Source organism: Drosophila erecta, unplaced genomic scaffold, assembly GCF_003286155.1.
Source record: "Drosophila erecta strain 14021-0224.00,06,07 unplaced genomic scaffold, DereRS2 tig00000092-arrow-pilon, whole genome shotgun sequence".
Taxonomy (NCBI): Eukaryota; Metazoa; Arthropoda; class Insecta; order Diptera; family Drosophilidae; genus Drosophila; species Drosophila erecta.
Window position 1 is genome coordinate 4717465 of NW_020825207.1, and position 23773 is coordinate 4741237.

The window sequence follows — 23773 nt, forward strand, 5'->3', positions numbered from 1 at the left end:
ACACGAAAAATACACGAAATACACGAAAATACACGAAAAAGCTTTAAGTTCATAAATTGAAAGCTTTCCTGACATCAACAATAAATAGAGCGAGCATACGCGCAGTTATTAATTGCTTAATGTTTATGTATGTAGATTTTTTATATTTAATCTCGAATGCTTTTCAATCAGAAGGAGAGCGTTCTAAAATGAATTATTTAATTAATTAACTTAAATAATACCGATGTATAACACAATTTCATCAAATCATTAATTCACAACATTTAGTTCTTAATAGTATTAATTGATAACTAATTCGCTAGCACCACCAGCTAACTAATAATTATGACTAGCTAACTAGCTAATTATAATTATAAATTACTATTTAATTAATTTCACAAAATTTGGAAACACTTAAGAGCTTTTATCGGGGGCCTCTATATAAAGGGGTAAGCTCATCAGCTCATGTTTTATTCACAATATAAGAATTTGGTGAGTCAAAGTGAAAGTATAGTCTAACAAAAAAAATATTAAGCAGTATATAAAAAAGTCAATTCATTTTGAATATTCTTAAGATATCCGAAAGAAAAAAGTATTTAAGGTGACATCTTAACTTTTAAATTGTTTACAAATATGGAAGTGTAAAGTGCCTGTGATTATTCTAAAGCTTAATAATCAAACATTTCTTTTATAAACTTACCCAAACCTCAGTTTTATTAAATTAAATGTGACATATATGGATAAAAAATTTCGACTCTAGTCTGGGTATATATAAGAAATTCCAATTCTAGGTCGGAATCGTGCGTTACAAATTCTTACCATCATTTTAATATTTTCCAAATCAAATTTTATTCAAAAAATTATAAACTTATTTATCAATCTATTTAAAACAAATAATTTCTTGCTTTCAATACAATTGAAAAAAATCAAAATCTACCTATTTTTGGACGCATGCAATCGTAATATTTTTATATTTAAGTGGAGCGCCTCGTTTGAGTGCAGTGGAAACACCGCAGTCGGAACACTGTTTCTGCGATAGTATCGCTTTTCTGACAGCTGCGCAGCTGCGGTCACACCGCGTGTCAAACGAGGCTTCCTGCGCTCAGCTCAGCCGAACGCTCGTTCACTTTGTTCGAATCCGTCGCCGCTTAGACTTCGTGATTTCTCATTCAGCTTATTCGAGAGTAAGTTTTACCTGTGAGGCTATAATTAAGTGATTTCTGCAACGGGACTGCAGCCAGCGAACAATTGATAAACAAATATGCAACTGAGACGGCGAACTTGTGCATATTTCTAGTGTTTTTCCTGTGTGTGTGTTAATCTCGGAGATAACCTCTAACTGCGATTTTCCAAAGTGAAAGGTGGCCATAGAAGCAAACACGTGGCAAGTCTGCAAAGCCGAAAATTTTAATTGGCGTGGATGGTTTTAGCAACCCCGCATTCGCTAGTAATTTTTCGGCTTCGTGGGCCGCATTTTCGCCCTGCAATACGGTGCAATTAGTGTGTAATTAATTTGCCACGCCCACACCGGACAAAGAGGTCATCCACCAGATGTGCCGAGTAGCACGGGAGAAAAACGTGGTTTCTTCCTTGCCTTTGTCACAGCCTATAGATTTTTTTTAATTTTTCCATTTTGCGGCATAGCAGTTTAAAATGGCGACTCAGTGGCGTGAGTCAAGTGGTGAAAAACCTCGCCTAGCAACAAGCGAAAAAATGTGATTCTTTCGATTAAAATATCTGGTGAAATGGCACTCGCATCGGCTATTTCGTCATTTCTTACCGACTCCATAATTGGTTTTGGTAAAATGGCTGCAGCTGCACTTTAGGTTCTTGATTAATTCGCAGTGCCCCTCTCTTTTCCATTTCTTTCCAATTCCAATTGTGCCACCGCGGCGAGATCGCTTGCATTGTACAAGTCACACGCATACTAGTCCACATCCGCCATTTTGGTCGCTCTCTCTCTCTTTGTCTTTTACTTTTCCTCCGGCCGGCAACAGCGTCACACTCATACACAGGCATAGATACACACACGCATAGGCAGATAAGCACATGTGTATTTGCAAATTAAATTTGCTGGAATTTTCCTATGGACTCTTCGATTTGACATGATGATGATTTTTCAGTTCTGCTACTGAAGACAGTTGACGAAAGCAAAAATACCAAAATCACTGAACGAAATCGAGTTTCCATCTGGATTTTTATTTGCACGCTCTTTTCTGTAGTTGCGCCGCCCCCCTCTCTTTTACCCAATCCCATACATGCGGGCACTCGACCTAACCTCAAAAAACACGTTTTGTACGGCTGCCAGAGTTTGAGGTTAGGTTGTGCTCGGGCATGCAAACAAAAGTTGAACGTACGCAAGGGGAATGAGAAAATGTTATACCCACTAATAATTGTAGTATGTTCAGAGTTGTAATCCCACCGAATGCTAACGAATTGTTTTACCCTTTGTTTATTCCAACCTCTCTTGCTCGCCAACCCACCGAACCCTGCAACCTTCCAATGTTCCAACGTTCCGTCACTCCGTCACACACTTGAATACATACAACAACAGCCATCGTGTAATCATCCAACATGGGCAAGGAAAAGATTCACATTAACATTGTCGTGATCGGACACGTCGATTCCGGCAAGTCGACCACCACCGGACACTTGATCTACAAGTGCGGTGGTATCGACAAGCGTACCATCGAGAAGTTCGAGAAGGAGGCCCAGGAGATGGGCAAGGGATCCTTCAAGTACGCATGGGTTTTGGATAAGTTGAAGGCCGAGCGCGAGCGTGGTATCACCATCGATATCGCTCTGTGGAAGTTCGAGACTGCCAAGTACTACGTGACCATCATTGATGCCCCCGGACACAGGGATTTCATCAAGAACATGATCACTGGTACCTCGCAGGCCGATTGCGCCGTGCTTATTGTCGCCGCCGGAACCGGAGAATTCGAGGCCGGTATCTCGAAGAACGGCCAGACCCGCGAGCACGCCCTGCTCGCCTTCACCCTGGGTGTGAAGCAGCTGATCGTTGGTGTGAACAAGATGGACTCGTCCGAGCCCCCATACAGCGAGGCCCGTTATGAGGAAATCAAGAAGGAAGTGTCCTCTTACATCAAGAAGATCGGCTACAACCCAGCCGCCGTTGCCTTCGTGCCCATTTCCGGATGGCACGGCGACAACATGTTGGAACCCTCTACCAACATGCCCTGGTTCAAGGGATGGAAGGTGGAGCGCAAGGAGGGTAACGCTGACGGCAAGACTCTGATCGATGCCCTCGATGCCATCCTTCCCCCAGCCCGTCCCACCGACAAGGCCCTGCGTCTGCCCCTGCAGGATGTGTACAAAATTGGCGGTATTGGAACAGTACCCGTGGGCCGTGTGGAGACTGGTGTGCTGAAGCCCGGTACCGTTGTTGTCTTCGCCCCTGCTAACATCACCACTGAGGTCAAGTCCGTGGAGATGCACCACGAGGCCCTGCAGGAGGCCGTTCCCGGAGACAACGTTGGCTTCAACGTCAAGAACGTTTCCGTGAAGGAGCTGCGTCGTGGCTACGTTGCCGGTGACTCCAAGGCTAACCCCCCCAAGGGCGCCGCCGACTTCACCGCCCAGGTCATCGTGCTGAACCACCCCGGTCAGATCGCCAACGGCTACACCCCCGTGCTGGATTGCCACACCGCTCACATTGCTTGCAAGTTCGCTGAGATCAAGGAGAAGGTCGACCGTCGTTCCGGCAAGACCACTGAGGAGAACCCCAAGTTCATCAAGTCTGGCGATGCTGCCATCGTCAACCTGGTGCCCTCCAAGCCCCTGTGCGTGGAGGCCTTCCAGGAGTTCCCCCCTCTGGGTCGCTTCGCTGTGCGTGACATGAGGCAGACCGTGGCTGTCGGTGTCATCAAGGCTGTCAACTTCAAGGATGCCTCCGGTGGCAAGGTCACCAAGGCCGCCGAGAAGGCCACCAAGGGCAAGAAGTAGCTGGTTTGCTTCCACTCAACAACAACAAGCAGTAGCAGCAGCATCAAGCAAATAACCAACATCATAATGCAGCCAACAACACCACTCAGCAATACCAGCGACAGCAGCAGCGAGCACAATAGTAGTTTAACACCAACACCTGTCCTGCGCAAGATGACCGATAAGATGATGTTCCAGCAGAAGCAAAAGTTTAATTTCTTCCATCGAAAGGAATTTCGACGGATACGAATGCTAAATGCAGTCGAGGCCGCCTAAATTGGGAAACGGTGGATCCCAAGGAAGAGTGCACACTGGGAAAAACACTTGCATTTATGCATCCACTCCTCCTCCATCTCCCCGTCGATCTTTAGTTTACTACATATGATATGATAAGGAGTTGACTTCGTTATGGTATCATATATAGATATCCTCTGTAGCATTTATAATCGTTTAAATTAACCTTTTTACTTTGATATGTATCAATTATCTTTTTCCTAATTTTGCACACACTACTTTGTACACAAGAAAAGAACCAGAATAGAAGCGATAACTTTATTTACAAAAAAAATAAAAACCCTATTTTTGTATTTCTTCTGTTTTTACCACCCAGCCACTAAAAGCACCATTTTTTTGGTTGTTGCCTCCTGATTTTCAGCGCCATGATCGATCATCATCCCCCCAACTCCAAGTTCACTTATCGTCGATGCCACAAAGTACAAACAAGAGCTAATTGAAGAGTACAACAGCAGTTGAATCTGACAACAAATACCTCAATCGTTTTAATAAAGCGAGCAATTGCATATGAAGAATTTGAAAACTTATTGCGTTTGGGGGCTTATAATTCTCATTGCAAATAGAGAGCAATTTAGATTTTGCATTTGGAGAAAATGAGCAAAATTTATATATATTTGCAACGGGATTATGATGAAGAGATTCATTTAAAAGTGCGTTTTTTTTATTCAAGTTATATAGTTCCATAAAAAATACAAATTAAAAAATCTGCTAAGAAATAAATATGAGGAACCTAAAAGTTCGTAAAATGTATAGGATTCAATATAACTATATATTTACATTAGCGGATTTTGCACAAAGAGGTGGAACGGGTGTGATTTGGCTAAAATATATGGTGTAAAGTGGATGCATCCGCTGATCTCTATTTGTCCAGCACAAGCGGCGGATCGACGAAGTCGTGAAGGTGTCTTCTCTGTGACTCGGTCTCGTCATCATCGCGCTCCCTAGGATCCTCGTATCGGATGCCCTCGGCCGAGATAATGGCGCTCTTCATAAGGTATTTGCCGAACCGCTGTATTTGCATATTCGTGATGCTGTCCAGCACCCAGTAGGGGTCGAGATAGATGCGGTCGTCCACGGCGCGCCGCTTGTCCCCTATGACGTACTTGGCCTTGAAGCGGTTCTCGGTGAGGGTGGCGCCGCCCAGCAGAAGCAGCTCCTTCATATTGTTGAACTGCACCGGTCGGCAGAGGGAGGACACATAAAAGGGCTCCATGAAGCGAAACAACTCACAATGGTAGTGGACGCCAAAGGCCTGCCTTTCTGTACGGCAAATCTGAAGGATATGAACGGAATTGAGTTTATAAGTGGGCTACTGGTGGGCGCATTGGTCTTACCTCGATTGCACGCGAAAACCTGGTCAGTTCATAGGGCTCTTCACTGATCCACTTGCCTGCTCGTATGGATGCCAACACCCACTGGTAACTGACAATCCACACGCCGCGCATCAAACCGCGCAGGAGATTTAGGGTTCGACGCGGCTCCAGGCTTACCAGGTGAGTGGTGTGCTGTGTCACGGTGGGATCCAGCCGCATGCCGCGTAACTTGCGCAGGGCCTGGGATTGAAGGCGGTTTTCGATTAGGATTTATAACCGCCACGGATATTATTTATTCAACTGTGCGGGAGGCTTTACAAATGGGGACTACTTGTTCAATCTACCGAGTGTTGTTTATGCTTAATCAATAATTAATATGGGCCATTAACGAGTTGCGAATATGCTAATTTACAAACTAGTACGGTTTACTAACTAATCCATTAGTGGAATTGCCAAAACTGGGTGAACAATGGTTACAATCAGAGGGAGATGTGAATGGTGCATCGGTCACTCCTTCGTGTTACCAACCTTGTTGATGACGTTTATTTGCTCCTGGTGCATGTTGGTGTGGACTAGCGTGCGAATCCGTGAACGTGATTTGCCCTTCGGCTTGTCCACTTCTTCCCCTGTGATTGAAATGGATTCCTCCACTTCAGGAACGGTATTCAACGAAGCCCCAATTGTCTCTTCATTGTTCTTGGACTTTTCTTCCTGCGTGGTTGTGACGGCTTTGGGAAGAGCAACTGGGGCACACAACTCTGATGATGAAGACTTTGCAGGAGTGGCTAGCGAGCGTCGACGCTTCTGCACGGAGCTCGAGGACCCAGTTAAGCTCAAACGACTCTTTCTATTACTTTTCGGTGGCGAAATAACCACTTCGTCGTTTGGATTGAAAAGTCTTCGCCTTTTGGGCGCTGTTTGCGGTAGTTCTTGTTCAGTGACTTGGCGAGACTCGCCCAACTCCGCCTCATTAGCCAAGGCTAGCGACATTCGATGCGATGCATTCATTCTTTCGATGCTTTCGTTAATCACGTCCATGTCCATGTTGAAAATGGTTCGCCTGCGATTTCCCCCCGTGGACTGACCACTGGGCAGTCGTGTGGAGCTGAACAGCGGCGTCACTGGCTCCTCGACGACAGAGTTGGACCTTTGAGTAGACATGTGGCTGAGCGACTGCCTCAGATCGGAGCTGGATTTGGCCACGCTGTGCCGACGAGGGGAACTTATGTTCATCCATTCTGAGGCATAGAGCGTGCCACGTCTGTCCGCTTTATAAGAAGCTTCTGCCTCAACAGCGGTTATCTCTATTGACTGCTCAACACAATCAGTTTGGTTGATTATATTGGTCTGGACCGAACCTATTGAATTTCTTTCCTCTTGAACTGGAGCCAGCTCCTCATTTATTGTTTGAATGGTTTTCCTCTGGGCTGTTTCTTCTGATTGTTTAGCAATTGCAAGCAATGAGCTTCTGCGACGAGTCATTCTGGGTTCTGCAACTGCGGTTTGAGCTGGATCAAGCTCTTGAATGACCGTGGAAGTCAGTAGCGAACTCCTCCGGCGGGTCATTCTGGTATCCGTTGCAAGGGGACTGCAGATTTCCGCTACGCAGCTTCGACGGCGAGTGGTGCGCGCTGGTGGCGTCATTACCGGTGGCGGATCCACTGTACTCCGCCGTGGACGTGAAGTGGACGATGGTTTTGGCTGGAGGGTATTGCTGACCGTCTGCTCTCCAAATTGCAAATTCTTTTGGGCCTGCACTTTTTCGGCCACCGCATCTCCACTGCCATTAGTTCCCAACAGCTGGGGAGTAGCCATTGCTGGCGCAGGAGTAAAGCAGCCACTGCTTATTCTATGGTTAAATAATTTGTTTATTTAGTTGACAAGACTCGTACACCTGTACGCAGCATTGAAAAACACACCTGTTGAGTAGTTTGGTGGCTGGAGATTCGATTGCCTCATCATCCAAAGGTTTTTTGTTATTGATGGCTCTAAAAAAGCGACTGATGTCATTCTGGAAAAATTATAAAATGTAAAACTTTAATGAAAGGAAATAACATTGTTAAATAGTGTGGATTAATAGTGATCATGACGACTACTAATCAAATTTCCAACAAATCAGTACATACATTTCTGTTAATATTAATTTGTGATTATTTGAATTCAATGGTAGGGAAATATTTTAAATCCCAATCTTCAAAAATATCTACGCTCTTGTAGCGTAAAAAGTTTTAATCATATTATTTATATTTGTTTGTTACAATATGGTGGTATCATTTAACTATAAAATACACAACACTGAGCTTATTTACCTTTGGTTTGGTGGTTGTTGGAGTGCCGGGCAGGGCTTGTTTGTTAGCCGATCCTGCCTCATTGTCCTTGGAGGATGTGGGTGTTCCTTGTCGTTTACGGGGTCGCTGATTCAATTCGGAGTCCGGCTGCATGAACTTAACGCGCTGTGAGTTAAAGGGATTTAAAAATTATTTAAGGCTACGTAGATGCAATTTTCGTGAGCAGCTTTTGCCCTTTGGTGTTATTGTTAATGCTGCGGATGCTGCCGACTTTTTGCCCGACTCTGTCAGTCATGTTGACTAGAAAACACTGTTTTATTTGTTCATAACTACGTGATATCTGGCCCGTTGTATAAATAGAAAACGTTCTTATCTACAATGAGACCATCTCGCTGCCTGAGAAGATGGTTCCATTAAGCCGTAATCGATGGTACTAGCTCATGTGTTAAAGAGGTTCTTTGATAAAATGCAAGTTAAATATAATTTGATATACAAAGATTTAGTCGCAGTTAGGTTGTGGTTTTTGAATAGAGGCGCCTAGCAAGTGCCATCCCTAGCGCCCGCCGTCTATCGATAGGCGCCAGCGATAGCACTATCGATTGCCGCGGCACACAGCCAGCGGCCCTATAAAAGTTGCTTTTTGTGGGGCTGTCAGCTCAGTCAGCGGCTCATTCATCACTTTCCGACGCGCTCTAGTAGAGCTAGTAGACCTTTTTTATCAACCCGTCAGTATTACGCGTCTCCCCAAAAAGCCCCCGCCGCCGGAAACCCATTAGCATTCCGTAGAAACAACACGATAAGCAGCAACAAGTGTTCCAGAGATTCCCTTGAAACATACAGAATCTAAAACTCCATTGAAATTGGTTCTTAGTTGTTTTGTTTACCTTGCAATCACTGCCCAAGAACGTGGCACATTCCCAACTGTGGGTAAACAATCGCTGCGCAACAATTAAAAAACTTGTTCTCCCTGTGCACGCGAATAAATCTTTGGAGCACAATTCCATACCAGCCGGTGACGGGCACGGAAGAGCAGCTCCAACTACAAGATGATTCCAGGCTATGGACCCGTCACGCAGGCCCTGCTGGGCACCCTGCTTACCTGGGGTCTCACCGCCGCTGGCGCCGCTCTAGTCATCTTTGTTCGGGGTAACCAGCGGAGGTCTCTGGACGCCGCCCTAGGATTCGCAGCTGGCGTGATGATAGCAGCCTCGTTTTGGTCACTGCTCAAGCCGGCCATCGAAATGGCCGAGAGTTCCCATTTGTACGGAGTATACGCCTTTCTGCCCGTCTCTGGAGGCTTTCTCTTGGGATCCATCTTCGTCTATGGATGCGACAAACTGATGTCATATCTGGGCCTGAACAGCACCAACATGATGATCCAGATGACGCAGTCGAAAGACAAGGCGGACATAGCCATCGAGGACTCTAAGCGCAATGGAGTACCCTCCGATAGATTGGCCTCCAAGAGTCTGGACAGCTTCTCCGACTGCCTCAGCGTGCAGCACAGCGGCGAATCGAGGCGCCGAAAGAAGGGTGCTAGCATCAACGAGATGGAGCAATGCACATACACCACACCTGAGGAGCAACAGCGCGCCGAGGAGGCCCTGTCCCAGTGGAAGAGGATTATGCTCTTGGTCGTGGCCATCACGGTCCACAATATTCCCGAAGGACTGGCTGTGGGCGTAAGCTTCGGCGCCATTGGCTCCACGAACTCTTCGACATTTGAGAGCGCCCGCAATTTGGCCATTGGCATTGGCATTCAGAACTTCCCCGAGGGATTGGCCGTCAGCTTGCCGCTACATGCCGCAGGATTCAGCGTGAAGCGGGCTCTTTGGTACGGACAACTGTCCGGAATGGTGGAGCCTATTTTTGGAGTGCTAGGCGCCGTGGCTGTGACCTTTGCGAACCTGATTCTGCCCTACGCCTTGTCTTTTGCGGCCGGAGCCATGATCTACATTGTGTCGGATGATATCCTGCCCGAGGCTCATGCCAGCGGAAATGGAACAATCGCCACGTGGGGCACTGTGTCCGGCTTCCTGATCATGATGTGTCTGGAGGTGGCACTGTCGTGAGAAACCAACGGCTCGCCTACGCCCGCCTCGCAGATTTCATAAGCTATGTGCTAAACTCAAAGATTCCACTGTACTTAACGCAAGATTCTGCTTGCTTGTAAATAGAAGCATGCTTTGTACAAATCTCAGAACTAGCCCCAAACGAGAATCTAATAATCTAACGTAGAGTGTAAGTTATGTAGAAAGAAGCTTGACAACCAGCGATGAAGCAGCGACATCCGTGCAATTGTGTATCTGTGTATCTGTGAACAGTACAGCATTCCCAGCGAGTTATGTAAATGAACTGTTTCTAGGAAAAATTGTAAGCAAACGTGCATGTGAATTAGGTTTTAAATTGTCACCGGTACACTAGTAGCTTGTGTCTTTTTTAACCGTCTAAAGTTTAAGTAATAAACTAAATGAATTAAAATGAACATCTCAGTTGCACCCCGCTCCAGTGTATATGTGTCCGTCCGGACAACTTCCTGGCCGTTTCTGGGGCCACACGATAGCTGATAAGAGCAAGTAAATTCAATTAGATAACCCGGAGAACCAACAACACAGCTGGTTGACTCGCTGTCAGCCAGTGAATAGTGATAAGAATCTGCCCGACACGAAGAGTTCCCAATATTGCGCGTATTCCGTGTTTGAGATACGTGCAGTTTCAGACGGCCCATGGCCCTGCGCTTCTGCTCGCCATCTGGATTTACTTATCATTTCAGATATGTATGTACTCGCACAAGTGCCGCGGGCCACAGTCCACCCACTGTGATCGTGGTCATAAGCAAAAGTGGTCGATAAGCACTCTTGCAGGCTATCTATTGTACAATTTTCATACAGTTGTTTATATGCGCCATAAAACTATAAACTCCTCAAGAATAGACCATTAGTTGGGGGCATATCTCAAGTGGAGTTAATGCTTCTGTGTCCGCAGTGCCATAAATTGATAGTGTCACCGATTAGACTAATTAAAGGCCTATTTCTTTTGTAAACTGAGGTGTAAGTAGAAGCTGCTATTTCCAACCAGAAACTATTGCAGAGTTGTTGATTTCGTACGTATGTACATTGTTGTCTCAGATCTGATAAAGCCTTTGAGACATTGTTAGCCCCAACAAATTTGAATGATAAGAATATTTAAAGTAGTTTGAATACCTTGATAAGTAAATATACCAACATCTACATACAAACTTTCTGTGAAGTATTATTGGGTACTTTGCAGTGAGCTATGCATTATTTTGAATAAGTCAAGGAACACCCATTAATAAAATCGATTGGCGGCAATTAAAAGCTAGCTTATTAATACCTATTTATCAACCAGTTTTGATCGAACCAGATCGATGGTATAACAAAAGCAACAATTCTTAATAACTTACCGGCATTTTGCCGTAGAGTTCGGGGTACTCGTACATGCGTATATTGCTGATGGGAAATTCCTTGGGATCACATATTTTGCGCTGCACCTTGCAAGCTTCAATCCACAGAATCGAAACGACTGGTATCTTCCACTCGGCGGCCTTTTTATAGGTGGAGAGCAGGCCATCCTTGAAGACAACGTGTGTGGTGGACCTGCAAGCCAACCAAAAAATGTTTTAATAGATTTTAGTCCAACTATTGTAATCCCTTAACTTACCGCGTTAGGCGGTCCTTGACCTGGGCTCCCATCTTGGCAATAATTGTTTTTACGCCCTCAGAGCGATTGTCGTTTCCAGTTCGCACCTCCACATACACGACAATATCCTTGAGCAACTCGGGGAGGGAGGGCGGCTCCGGAGGATTGCGCTCTTCCATTGTGATGATGCTTTGTTCGGCTAGAGGCACATCAAAGGTATTGTACGCCGACTTGGTGGGGCTTCTAAAAATATATGAAATGTTAAAACGAATGCATCTATTCAATATGATCAGTTTCTTTTTAAAGGCATTGGAGATTTATAAATCAAATTGAAACAATAAACATTCTTTGGATAACTGTTATAAATTAATATTTGGCTTTGGTATAGTATTAACACTTGGTTTTGGTCGATTCAATAGTAATTTAAATAGTTGATGGATGAAGAAGGCTTTGATTCAACTGTAGCATTGAAACTGATGGTATATAATCAAATGGCTTTAAGAGGGGCGATTAGTCGAGAAACCAGAAATGGTGCGGATTTTACTAATTGACCAATTGTCAATGTTGTCCCTATTATTAATTATAGTAACCTCTTTTTGTTCTTACGTTAACGCACGAATGGCGCGCAGTCGAAGTGACGCGCTGGGGCTATTGAGATCTTGCTGCAGTCGGGGCCAGTGTCCTTCCTGCCTGGTTGGCGTGGCAGCTCCGATGGTTTGAGCAGGTGTTGCTCCAGCTCTCTCCGCTCCCACCTGGTTTCGGTTCTGGTCCTGATGATGGAATTCGGAGCGGTTCTGGCTGATCGCTTTGGAGACCGCCAATGCCGGGTTGAGCATCAGCCGATCCCTGGCCACCTGGTCATCTAGCAGGAGGGAACGCAGCTTGTTAGTTATGCTCGGGTCGTTTGTCCACATGGTAATCTGTTATTTTTTTTTAATATCTTTTACAACTACGAATTTTGGGTGAGCTACGTATCCGGAATTAAAACTACTGGGGTGGGTGTTCAAATTCTAAAATAGGCATGCACAGCCAACCTGCCGGGGCCTGGGATAGAGATTTGGGAGCCAGTGCCGTTGGTTTGGACCTGGAGTCGCACGGATTTGAATCCTGCAACGGTCGGCGTATCGGTGACGCCGCTGATTTCTTGGCGGCTGCGGTGGAACTGGCCACGACCGATCCATACGTCTTCGTCTTCCATGTGGGATTGCGCAGCAGAATCTTGTCCATGGTCACGGGCTAGGTGCTCCGCACTCTTCCGCTCCTTATTGCACTGCAGTCGGTCCCAAAACTCTGCAAAAGACGCGCCAATAGTTTTCTAATCCAAACCTCACAAAAAGTGCAACACAATGTGACAGTGTGACCGGGTTTCACCAATGTAAGAAGATCATTCACTCGAAATCGGTTATCGATCTAAGCGATCTAAGCGAAAATCGATAATATGGTCTCCAATTTTAGCATTGTAGGTTTTAGTTCGATAACAAATATGGCGGCACTTTATTTCGTATTTAAAATATGAGACACAATAATCTTGGGGTTTCGCTGATGCACTTACTGTTTCTCTTATGAAAATTATTATATTATATATGATTTAAAACCAAAGCAGTTTGACAATAGAGGTAGTAAGACCCAAATGGTAAGCTACAGCCATACATTTCTTTGAAAATTGGAAAAATGTCGAAAAATTTTAAAAATAGCTTTAATCCACTTAAAGTAAAACGCTCATCTTGACTTTTATAATTCTCTTTTAATGCATACTAATATCGATTACATGTTTTTAATTTGAACTTATTTACATATGAATTGTATGTACAGAAAAATAATAAGAAAACAATAAATCGAACTTGCTTAAAGTAGCAATTCATTTTCATATGACATTATCTGCCCCCATCCTGAATCTCCGCCAAACTCTCCTTGCGCTTTTCGTGGGCTCTAGGACATTCTCTCAGTCTTAAACGATTTAAGAAACTATGGCAAAATTTTAATTACTCATTACAAATTGCATAATCATTAAATCTCTCTGCTTGACTTAAAGTTAACTGCGGTTAATTAGAGTTAGTGCGTATTAAGTGGTGTACGCTAAATGGCTGCATTTCGCTGCATTTATCACAAAACTGAGCGAAATGCACTCCACAGTGATCCAGTGAACCGATGATCCTCCACTGACCAGACTTAATCGTAGGCTTTGACTAAATAATTGTAGAATTAACGCTAGACGATGAATAAATTAGGGCCAGCCAAAGTGATCATTCTGAAAAGGGAAAATGTTCTAATTAAAAGAGATGATAAACTTAAGGAAATAAGTGGTCACATACCATGTGCGCTGATCAGACTACGTGCATCCCAGAGGGACATTTGCGACTGGGAGAGACGGTGCTGCGGAGGATACAGTTTGTACGGGAAGTACGAGTGGTGGAAGGTGGCGATGGGAATGGGTTGCGCCGGCTGCAGGAACTGCTGGTGCTGGTGCTGGGCTGAGATCTTCCGCGAGATCTTCGGCTCCTTCTTGGGCTTGCTGGCTCCTCCGGGGCACGGCTGCTTGGAGGACTTGATGAAGTTGGGAATCCGCGCCAGGAGGCCGCAGTAGTACGGATCATCCTGCTTCTTTCGCTGCTGCGAGCCGCTGCTCTTCTGTCGCTTCTTGTCCGCATAGATGGGCGTCAAGGACCCGCCAGATTCGTAGTCAGGCTGAAAGCATATAAAGCATACAAATATTATAATGCTAAATCTTTTCCCAAAAAGCGTTAAAGAGTGTGCATTTTAAAATCCAAAAGGTGTATAAGTGTATCTAAGTTGAAACCCACCTTGGGCACATATGGACCCTCGTTGAGGAAGGCGGCACTGAAGATGCTGCGACGTCCCTTGCTGGAGTTGCTCGAGTGCTGGGAGTTCTGGGAATCATCCGAAGCGGCGGGCGTGGGATAGATCAATCCCACCTGGCTTTCGATGGTTGAGTAGGGATCCTCGCTGCTGTTCGTCAGCGGCACTCGCATGCCCATTGCATCCAGTGACTTGGGAATCGTTTGAAGGCGACTCCTCAGCATGTCCATGGCCACCACGTTGACCACCAGTATCCAGACCGGCGAATTGATTAGATTGTTGTTCGACTTGACCAGCGATACGGCGGACAGGCACTGCCGTTCCAGCCTGCCGCGCTCCGGATAAGTGCGCGCAAACTCGCGGTTTATGTTGGTCTGGAACTTCTTCATGTCGAAGAGTCGAGCGGAGGTTCCCGCGGTGAGGGACATCTGCGGCATTTGGATAATGTCGCCGCCGATCACCGTCTCCTCGTTTCCTTGCGATGTGCTGTTCACGTAGATGCTGCTCTTGCCATATCGCTTGATGAATATGTTGCCGGTGTCGTCCATTTTGATTTTGAATCCATCACCGATGGACTTTTTGATCACCTTCGTCTCCGCATCGCGCATGGGGTTATCGAATCCATTCAAGCCAATACTGTGGATTTAGGGTGATTAAATAGTTGGTTTTCAAATGACTTCTTGTACAGTCAAATTTTACAAATAAATAATAGAAAAGTATTTAAGTATTGTAAATATAACATTGTTAAATTAACAATGTAATATTTGTATTTCCAAAAATTGAAACCTGATAAATTTGATTGTATAATGAAATATTATCTCACCGAACTCCATCGAATCCATTCTTGGATCCGTTTATGGTTATCACAGAGGAGCGAGCGTAGGCCTTAGCCACGCGGCGATTCTTTTCAAAGACAATTATCTTGGCCCAGATCTCGTCGTCGATTTGCTCCCACTTGGACAGAACCTCGTTGATGTGATCCTGCGTGGGGTCAATAAGTACGGATAATGATGAGCTAGAGATCAAATGAGTTTTAATGGACAGGAAACGCACCCTGAAGAGCTTTTCGCGATCGTGCCAGACGTCTTCCTCCTGTTCTTCCTGCCCGATGGCATCCAAATTGTCCAGGGAGCGCGATATAATCTTGCGGCGAGAAATCATCTTGTCGGTCTGCTCGCTTGATTCGTTTCCTCTGCAACGGTAGAACATTTTCCGAAATTATTATAAATAATTATGAGACAATTAACCTGCGCCACCAGCGGGTGCGAATGACTTTGATTGGATCTGGCTAGCAGTCGAAATTAAATCCCCGACGAATGGGACACGCACTGAAAAGATTATTAGGCAATCAGTCCAATCAATCTGCAAGCCAATGAACTCTGCGCACGGATGGGAACAATGGGTGTTTTTGGGCTTGGACTTTTTGTTAGATAGCTCCTTGGGTCGATCCATCGAATCACCAATGTCACCGCCTCTAATTGAACGATGGAGATGCCTTGACAATTGTTTGGTGTTAAACACTTTGTCGAACACTACTCGCATTTTGCATTTATATCGTTGTTGCTGGTTGCTGGTTTTTTGTGTTTGGGTCAGGCCAACTGGCCTGGCATTTCAATTGGCCATTTGGGGTTTTCCTTCAAAGTCAGTGTGATTTGCTTATGCATCGCACTGCCGTCAGCGTTTTGTGACAAAATCCAGTAGTGGTAGCCACTTTCAGGTGGATTGGCGGTCAGCCACGTGATTGGCATTAATTGCGAACCAAATGCGATTTACCAATATATGAGTGTCACATATTCCCGCGGCCAGTGGCAATGAAAGTGAGTCTGTCTCGTGGAACGTAGCTTCCCATTCCCAATTCAAAATATGTGGCATTTCTAAGCGTGGTCAAATTAAGGGCACTACATGCCCTGCATTTTCATGACAACCCAACTCCTTTCGTGCCCTAATTTAAATGTTTTTCAAATTACCCAGAACTGCACTCTGTGCGCTTTAATAGCCACCGAGCGAGTTTCCCATCGAGCATTAACAAACATGGATTCCAACCCATTGAAGCCGCCGACTTGGGCTTTCTATTTGGGTAAGCGTTGGCGTTCGTTCTTTAATTAACGGACAGAATGGCCATAAAACCTGATAAGTGTCACGCACTTTTCTGTCTCCAAAAACTTTGTGCTCGAAGATCCGTTTTGGCCAGAAGAAATTTCAAATTAAAACTGGTTTTCTTTTTGGCAAACGCTAAGATTTATGGCGAATAATATTCTGTAAGACCATGTAGACACGCCCACGAGCCGAAGATTTTGACACTATTTGGCACTGAGAAATCTATAAGAAATTTAGGGAAAAGTTCTAGGAAAGATTGAGTTATATACAACTAAAGATTCTATCTAATTACTTACACACTCCGTAACCTTTTGAGACCTCAAGAATTCCGATGAATTGACCAACTTTTTGCTTAATTAGAACCCACTCCACTTTCATTCATGAATCAGAGGCCCTGCTGTTAATGATGGCCAAATATCGCAAACGTATCATTGCCTAGCCACGACTTGACCTCTTCTCGACTGGAAGTCAAAACCCCAAGAGCAACATTCAGTTGCGTCTGCTTCATCTTCTATTTTAGAGTGATATGATTAAGTTCTTGGGGTTCCTACGTCAATGGGGTTCTGGTTTTTCTGTATTGTCTTCTCTCGTCCGATTGTTTTATATTGTATAATATATACGCATAACATTTCGTTCTTTTTTCCATCGCCGGCGATGTTCGGCTCGGTTTGCTTCGAACTTTTTTGCTAATAAGTATATAAAATCTTTTTGTATGGCGAACGTGATGTTGATTTTTTGGCGATGATCGCATTGAACAAAAAGAACAACACTCACCCGAAACATCTGTATACGAGTATAAAGACAGGGGTATGAAATTTAATTATCTAGCTGGCCTTTGGTTATGAAAAGTTTAAACTGCATTAAATTATTAAATCTTCTTACATGGTCAGCAGATGATTTATCTTGTTGGCTGATTTATTAATTCACAACTTGGTATGTTTGTTTGGTTTTTTGGTGCTAGTTGAATTGATCAACAAAGCGGTCTCTTAAAAGCTGAGTTGCCCTTTGGGAGCAGCAGCAAGTCCTGAGCGGGTTCGTCTCTAGAGTCTTTCGATGCGCGTCAAGTTCGTGCCTTGAGTCTTTCGATTCAGCACACTTTCCGCATACCACAACCCGCTTGCAATTAATTATGTAAGCCCGTCAAGGTCGATGCGAGTGTATTTTTAGCAACGCGGCAACTGTTCTGTGCGTGAGTACGCAGTTTATCAGTTTATAGAACCATATATTATTTAGCCCCGTACCAGTTCCCCAAGGCCGTGGCGCAGAAGGAAGTCTTTCGTCGCGAGCTGCGGACTCCTTTGTCCGCTGGCTAAGCCGCTTAGCACTCGGTTAATTGGCAACTTTGGATACTGTGAGTCAGTTGCAATTGCGCAATTGTGTGGCTTGTGCCATGCATTTCTGGGGCCGTTGCCTTTCAAATGGGAGCGCGTGTGGCAGAGACTTGTCATCTAGAGACCCACACCCAAATGTAAGGCACCCAAAGGCAAACATAGCTGCAGCTCGCCTTTCAGCTGCTGCTGTTACGGTTTCTGCAAGTTCTTGACGCCCCAGCCAACCTTGAAAGTGAACCGAACCGAACTGAACCGAAACTGGAGTTCGCATACTTGTCCCATGCACTTACAAGTCCGGCTAAAACACGTTTAGGGGATTTTATGCGACCATTTATCATCGAAAGCAATATTTCTGCTCTGACTTTCGCAACTCGAAGGGAACTGCAATGAAATGTATATTTCGGACTTAAATCAGCGGAAGTTATGGGCACTCAGCGACCAATCAAAATGAGACATTTCAATTTAGCATTTCTTTTAATTTGCCACCGCTCGAGATTGTCTTTTAATGGCATAATGATTTTAATTCAAAACAAACAAGAAATCGTACAAAATAGTATGAATTGTTTGCACAATGTCGCGGGCGGCTGTGCACTTGTTACTTTTTCGAAGCAACGCAACAAAAGTCAGTCAACAAACAACACCATTAACAACAAAAACAGCGCGGGCATCTGTGGCTTACATTATTATGAGTTGGCACTTTATGGAGACGAACTCCATGTGAGCAAGGCGACAAAACAAAACAAGCACCACCAGCAACAGCAGCAAGAAAATGAAAATTAAATCGCATATTGTTACTGAGGAAGATGATGATGATGAAAAAAGATGTTATATATATAAGTATATATGTATGGAGGCGCACGCAACATGCAAGAAAATCCGAGTCAGGAACTCATGGATGAAGAGTAGTCTGTCTTGGTCGCCCGAGACGCTGGGCACGTGTGAGTGTCATAATCATCAAGGGGTCTTCAAAAATATGTAGTGGCTTATATTAGAAAAGTCGAGTATGCCTAGGTTATTACGAAATCTGTTACTCTTATCCGATTCAAGCTTTGAATTTTAAGAATCAAAACTTATTTTTATTAAATTCTAACTTTTTTTTATACTCATACTTCGATTTTCTTGTATATTATCTTAATCTATCACTAAATAAATTAGGTATATCAATAACATTATTCTTTTAGAGATTGATAAATGTGGAGTTTATAAACTGACTGTAAATGTGCCATTTTTCTCTGCAATCATTGTATCTCAACTCATCTATCGAAGCTTGTCTCTAAGAACTCATCTTTAAGATCGCGGAGCTTGAAAAATGTATATGCTAATATCTAAATGCCTCGGCACCTATCTTCGCATCTGAACCCGTTCGCGGGATTTATGGATGGAAAGTTAGGGCATTGGGGCTGCGCCATTGTGTCGGCCTGTTCACTTGCTCCAATTCTGGTTCGGATTTGGATTCGTATTCAGACTCAGATGCGGAGATGCTCCACTAGCGGGCCAGCAACTCCCCAGTCGGCTTTCATCTTTGTGGGGCTCTGCACAATGCGGCGTATGCGCAATGTCTGCTCTGTCACTCGATGTGCATGTCAAGCCGATGATTGCATCACCATTGCAGCAAATGCTGCCGCAGCAACAGCAGCAGCAAAAGTGGCAGTGGCAGCTGCTCGGGGCAGCGTTTTTGCGGTTGGAAAATCGGCACACGAAAATTATAAATTCCGATTTTCACTTGCCTCGGCGCCTTTCATAATATTTTCACTTATTTCTCTCCCATTGCAGTGCTGAGAATTTGCAATTCTCACCAAAGTATTTCGTGCCAGGAAGGCGTCCAAAAAGATATAATAAAAGAAAAGACAAAAAAAGGAGCGTAAAATTAAAGAAATCAAACTGTTGCACAGCACTTTCGTGTGGCTTTGACTTCCGCTTTTGTTGCTGTTGCCATTGAGTGATTATTATAACCCGACATTGTTTTTAATGTTCAAATTACTTGCAAAAATTCGGCTTTTATTTGGCCAAGCACGTTTTGGGCCTTGGCATCTGTCTATTCTTAGGCCTGAACAAGTGGCGCACAAAATTCTTGCCTCCAAAGAAAATAGTGCCAGGCTCAAGATGACTTGCCTTGTCGTTTTCGGCTAATTTAAATCTGACTTGTTATGTTCTCTGGCACTCGTTCGCTTTGATTAGTCATCGATTTGATTTGTTTATGCTAATACCTTTGGCAGTCAGTACTGCAGTTGGTAAGTGACAGTCGCTCATGATTCATGACAAGCATTCAGCACCGAATTACATCATGGAAATGAAAACTCTTCAAACCGATTTATGCCAATCAATAGAGTCGTCGGCGACTACAATGCAGCTGAAATACAATTAAAGAGCAGGAAAAGACTCCACTCATAAGCACTTCAACAAAGGCCGTTCGTATTTCTTGTATTTTTATTTCCCATACATATTTTTTTCACCCCGCTTAATTAGAGTTCATTAATTTCGGCTCCCAATTGAAATTGAGCCGTCGCCGCGGCACAATAAAATGCGTAATTAACAATTGCGTGGATAATTGGGTGTAAAATTCTAGCTAAAGTGGACATAATTCAGGGGCGACCAAGCGACTTGAGTGCTTGGGCCAAATGGCCCTCGAATGTGGGCCAGGCCAAAAGAATCATCGGCTGGCCTAATTAGTCTTTCGTTTGGCATGCAAATAAGTCTTTCTGTTTACATAGATCTCCAGATGCGGGAATAGCGAATCCATAACAAAAGCCGAGGAAAAATAAACGGCGAATAGGCCAAAGACCCCCGGAAGATGGAAGAGATGCTATACTATATAGTTGGCTGAATCACTTGCCGAGATCGCCAAGATTTCGGCTGCCTTCCTTATTTTCGGGAATTTTGTATGCATTGAATGTTTCGGCCGAAGTGGAGATTACATCGCTCATAAATTCTGGCCAAGGCAAGCGGCCAAAACCGCACTGGGCTGACATTTTTCGGTTAATAAAAATATGAAATTATATCAACGTTAATGCTAATCTTCGTGTAAATTAAGCACACGCATTTCGAATGCGAACGGGTTTTCCCAGGGCCAGTGAAGGTTGTTGAACAGTTTTCCAGTGCAGTGCAGTGCCGACTTTGGTTTTGACTTGGTTTCCATTCCATGTCCGAGCCATAGAACCTTTTGTGCAGCCCAAACAAAAGACTCAGGCAACGAACTTGATTTTGTAATTTACATGCTAACACACATTTGGCCCAGTATGTACTATACAGCACGGTTTTAGCTTTGCTTAGCTTATAGCTTTTATTTCACACTCATGGACAGCGTGTTTCAGTGGCCTTTGGCGTTTAGCACATCCACCATAAAACCATGTTTATTTATAAGACACCGCAGAATGCTAATTAAAAACTGTGCCTCCGCGTTTGTCGGTCCGAACATCTTGTCTTGGACAATTTTGCAGCCAGATGATTGTACAACACAATTTAAGTGCCAATCAAACGATCTTCTCTGCTGTGCGATCAATCGTGCATTCATTTCAATTAGCAACGAACGACAAAATCAATTTCATCAAATGTCAAGGTCGCAAAGGGGGATGAGATGACTTACCCTGCTTCCAAGTGCAATGCGACGTTTGGTTATCCGTAAGTTTACTGATCGGTACTGGATTTATTCCCGAGTGCGAATCAGAATGGTGCTTGCAACGCCTACAATCGAACAACCAGCTAGGTTTCTCCTCAATTATGTACTGTTTTTTGCTCTTTAAATATTATACACCTTTCGGGTTTTACATTTGTCTTTCAATCTCTACGGGCACAACACTCTCAGAACTCTGCGTTCGCGACGATTTTAACGACTTCGATGCGATAACGACTTCTACTGAGCGTCTGCTGTGGGTTAGTAGCTGCTCGCTGTTAAAGAGTTAGGTAGTTAGGCGGTTTGGAAGCGCGCGCAAGAACCGCTCGCCTCAAGCTGCGTGTTTCGACTGCTCGGCTAACGGTGAGCCCCACAGCAAGACAGCCCCAACTTGTTGGCCCAAACTGGCCCGAAGTTTCCCCAGCCGAAGGCCCAAGCGAAGCTCGCTCGCTGAGTAAACGCCACTGCAGTCACGATCGCGAAGAGGCACTCTGAAATCCCGCTTTGCTCAACGCTCGCAGACGCCTGTCGACTGCCCAACAAGAAGGTTCTTAGAAAGATTCATTATGTACTATAGCTTCTCAAAAAAAAGCGGGGATGCCGAGTCTGTAAAAGCTTCTTCGCAAAACAAGATCTGAATTTTATAACGCTTGTTTAATTTAAATAACTTGTTTTTAAAAAGTCTCATTGTACTTCACAGTTCATATTTCAGAGTTTAATATATTCAAATTAGGAATGTCTATAAAATAAAATGCCATGTTGCTCAATATAAAGGTGAAAGTTAATTATTCGCGACTGTAGAAACATATAAATAAAAATGTTATTTGTAATGTTCTGTTACTATTTATAATTTACGAGTATCTTACGATATCTTACACACTTGGTATGTTCATTAAATATTTGAATTTTGAAATAAACTCACTGTTGAATAAAAGAACTCGTTCTCCTTTTTCAGTGCTTTGAAATTAACATTTCGGTAATTCTTTATTATTTTCGCATGTTGAGCGTGTGAATTACTTTTGATTTGTTTGGGCTCGCTCCCGTCGCGGATGTATCTGCCTCAAGTCCCCTGGGTAATTCCCCCGATCCGCGAGCTTCTCTATTTGGCTCTGGTTTTTGTTTTTGACTAACCCGACCGGCGACATAATTCAGAACGAGATTCGTCCGTTTATGGCAATTGGCTTATTTGGTTGGGCAGCATTAAATGCAATTTATGTGCTTAAAGTTGTGAATCATGGAGGAGGGTGTGGCGGTCACTTAGCATAGAATGGTCATGGTTCCATCCCAGAGCAGCTCTGGATTTCCCTTTCACAAGTCAATTATCGGGGTCTGCCAAATTGCCGTTGAGCTGAGCTCACACAGATGGAATGCCCAGAGATCGGAGTGCTTTAAATAGAACTTCTCGAGTGTCCGGCTGTCATAATCACAATGCTCTTGGCTATTCAATCACCGGTTGAATACGTATCGAAAGGCTGCGTTGTGCGGCAATAATTGCCCAAGAACTTCATATACTCAATGTACAAGGTACGATATATTCGCAGCTCTGCTGACCGTGTTGTAATCCAAATATAATTTTTAGCCACTGCCTTGTTACTGTTTTTTTTGTCTTTTGTTTTTCGCTATTTCAATTAAAAGCCAACGCCAAACGGCAAATGGCAACAGCTACGGCAGCAGGTACAGTAAACAATGGCAGTTGTGGGCCGGGTGAAGGGGAGGGCTCTGTTTGGAGCATGCCAAGCAGGTCGTTGTTTTAATAATCATTACAAATTGCTTTTGGCGTCGCGGACCAACGAACGACCTTGCTACATTAAAAACGGAAAATAAAACGAAACCAAAAAAAAATGAAAAAAAAACAGAAACGTTGGTTGGGAGAAAATGGCTAGGCAAATATGTACATAGGGTTTTTTATTTTTGGCAACAAATTGAGAAATTTTCAGGCACTCCATATTTGCTAATTGAAATCAAGGTTGGCTAAGCAGAGATACGGTTTTAAATTCTGATTTTACACACTGTTTTATGCACAATTTTTTGGCTGCTCATCGCACTAAAATAACAATAATAGTAATGAATTGTTTTGGCGCCTTTGTTTTAGCTATGTTGTACAAACAATTTCCGCATCGTGTTGTTTGTTTTGGCTTCTTGGTGCGATTTAAATCGCCAGCCGTAATTCGTGCTGACACACAAAGAAAAAGAGCTGGCTAAAAATAATGGCAAATTCTTGATCTTGCGCCTCAAGTGGCTTGGTATATTGTGTGGGCTGATGGCGCTTAACGTGGCGTATGATTGATAAGCGAGTGGCTCTAGCCCACGGCTGGATTAAGCATACGCCCTTTGCCGATCACAGCCAATCGATCAAGGGAAATCCTTCACAGAACGCAACTATGATTCAGCCGAGAAGTAGCTGTGACGTCACTCGAATTATAGCTAATTCATTAACTT

At 44.1% G+C, this 23773-nt stretch overlaps 4 protein-coding genes and 1 non-coding gene across 5 annotated transcripts; 3 read left to right on the plus strand and 2 right to left on the minus strand.

Annotated features, from left to right (window-relative positions):
• Positions 1 to 1056: 1056 nt before the first annotated feature.
• LOC6547056 (elongation factor 1-alpha 1) lies at positions 1057 to 4498 on the plus strand. Its single transcript, XM_001975979.3, has 2 exons — positions 1057 to 1163; positions 2534 to 4498. Exon 2 carries the CDS (start codon positions 2554 to 2556, stop codon positions 3943 to 3945), a length of 1392 nt encoding a protein of 463 aa, XP_001976015.1. The 5' UTR covers positions 1057 to 1163; positions 2534 to 2553; the 3' UTR covers positions 3946 to 4498.
• LOC6547057 lies at positions 2080 to 2154 on the plus strand. The gene has a single exon (XR_046742.2). It is a non-coding gene; the product is annotated as a small nucleolar RNA snR61/Z1/Z11 (small nucleolar RNA).
• A 470-nt stretch (positions 4499 to 4968) lies between the features above and the next one.
• Positions 4969 to 12869, minus strand: LOC6547035 (microcephalin). Its single transcript, XM_001975976.3, has 9 exons — positions 12514 to 12869; positions 12086 to 12341; positions 11501 to 11722; positions 11244 to 11436; positions 7841 to 7984; positions 7451 to 7542; positions 6060 to 7380; positions 5553 to 5771; positions 4969 to 5491 (listed from the first exon to the last, which is right to left on the minus strand). The coding sequence occupies exons 1-9, from the start codon at positions 12704 to 12706 to the stop codon at positions 5078 to 5080; spliced, it is 3054 nt and encodes a 1017-aa protein (XP_001976012.2). The 5' UTR covers positions 12707 to 12869; the 3' UTR covers positions 4969 to 5077.
• Positions 8372 to 10304, plus strand: LOC6547036 (zinc transporter ZIP11). Its single transcript, XM_001975977.3, has one exon. The coding sequence runs from the start codon at positions 8866 to 8868 to the stop codon at positions 9889 to 9891; it is 1026 nt and encodes a 341-aa protein (XP_001976013.1). The 5' UTR covers positions 8372 to 8865; the 3' UTR covers positions 9892 to 10304.
• Positions 12870 to 13209: 340 nt separating the features above from the next.
• LOC6547034 lies at positions 13210 to 21716 on the minus strand. Its single transcript, XM_001975975.3, has 6 exons — positions 21308 to 21716; positions 15350 to 15488; positions 15120 to 15277; positions 14281 to 14932; positions 13792 to 14164; positions 13210 to 13727 (listed from the first exon to the last, which is right to left on the minus strand). Exons 2-6 carry the CDS (start codon positions 15455 to 15457, stop codon positions 13723 to 13725), a joined length of 1296 nt encoding a protein of 431 aa, XP_001976011.1. The 5' UTR covers positions 15458 to 15488; positions 21308 to 21716; the 3' UTR covers positions 13210 to 13722.
• Positions 21717 to 23773: the final 2057 nt, after the last annotated feature.

Excerpts from the sequence above, each read along its gene's own strand:
- LOC6547056 (XM_001975979.3), top strand. The coding sequence starts at position 2,554 with ATGGGCAAGGAAAAGATTCACATTAACATTGTCGTGATCGGACACGTC.
- LOC6547036 (XM_001975977.3), top strand. The coding sequence starts at position 8,866 with ATGATTCCAGGCTATGGACCCGTCACGCAGGCCCTGCTGGGCACCCTG.
- LOC6547035 (XM_001975976.3), bottom strand. The coding sequence starts at position 12,706 with ATGGACAAGATTCTGCTGCGCAATCCCACATGGAAGACGAAGACGTAT. Across the intron at positions 7,985-11,243 it reads AACTCTACGGCAAAATGCCG|CGCGTTAAGTTCATGCAGCC; the intron begins GTAAGTTATTAA and ends TTTAACTCACAG. Across the intron at positions 7,543-7,840 it reads CAACAACCACCAAACCAAAG|AATGACATCAGTCGCTTTTT; the intron begins GTAAATAAGCTC and ends TAATTTTTCCAG.
- LOC6547034 (XM_001975975.3), bottom strand. The coding sequence starts at position 15,457 with ATGATTTCTCGCCGCAAGATTATATCGCGCTCCCTGGACAATTTGGAT. Across the intron at positions 14,933-15,119 it reads AATGGATTCGATGGAGTTCG|TATTGGCTTGAATGGATTCG; the intron begins GTGAGATAATAT and ends CTAAATCCACAG. Across the intron at positions 14,165-14,280 it reads AGGGTCCATATGTGCCCAAG|CCTGACTACGAATCTGGCGG; the intron begins GTGGGTTTCAAC and ends ATATGCTTTCAG.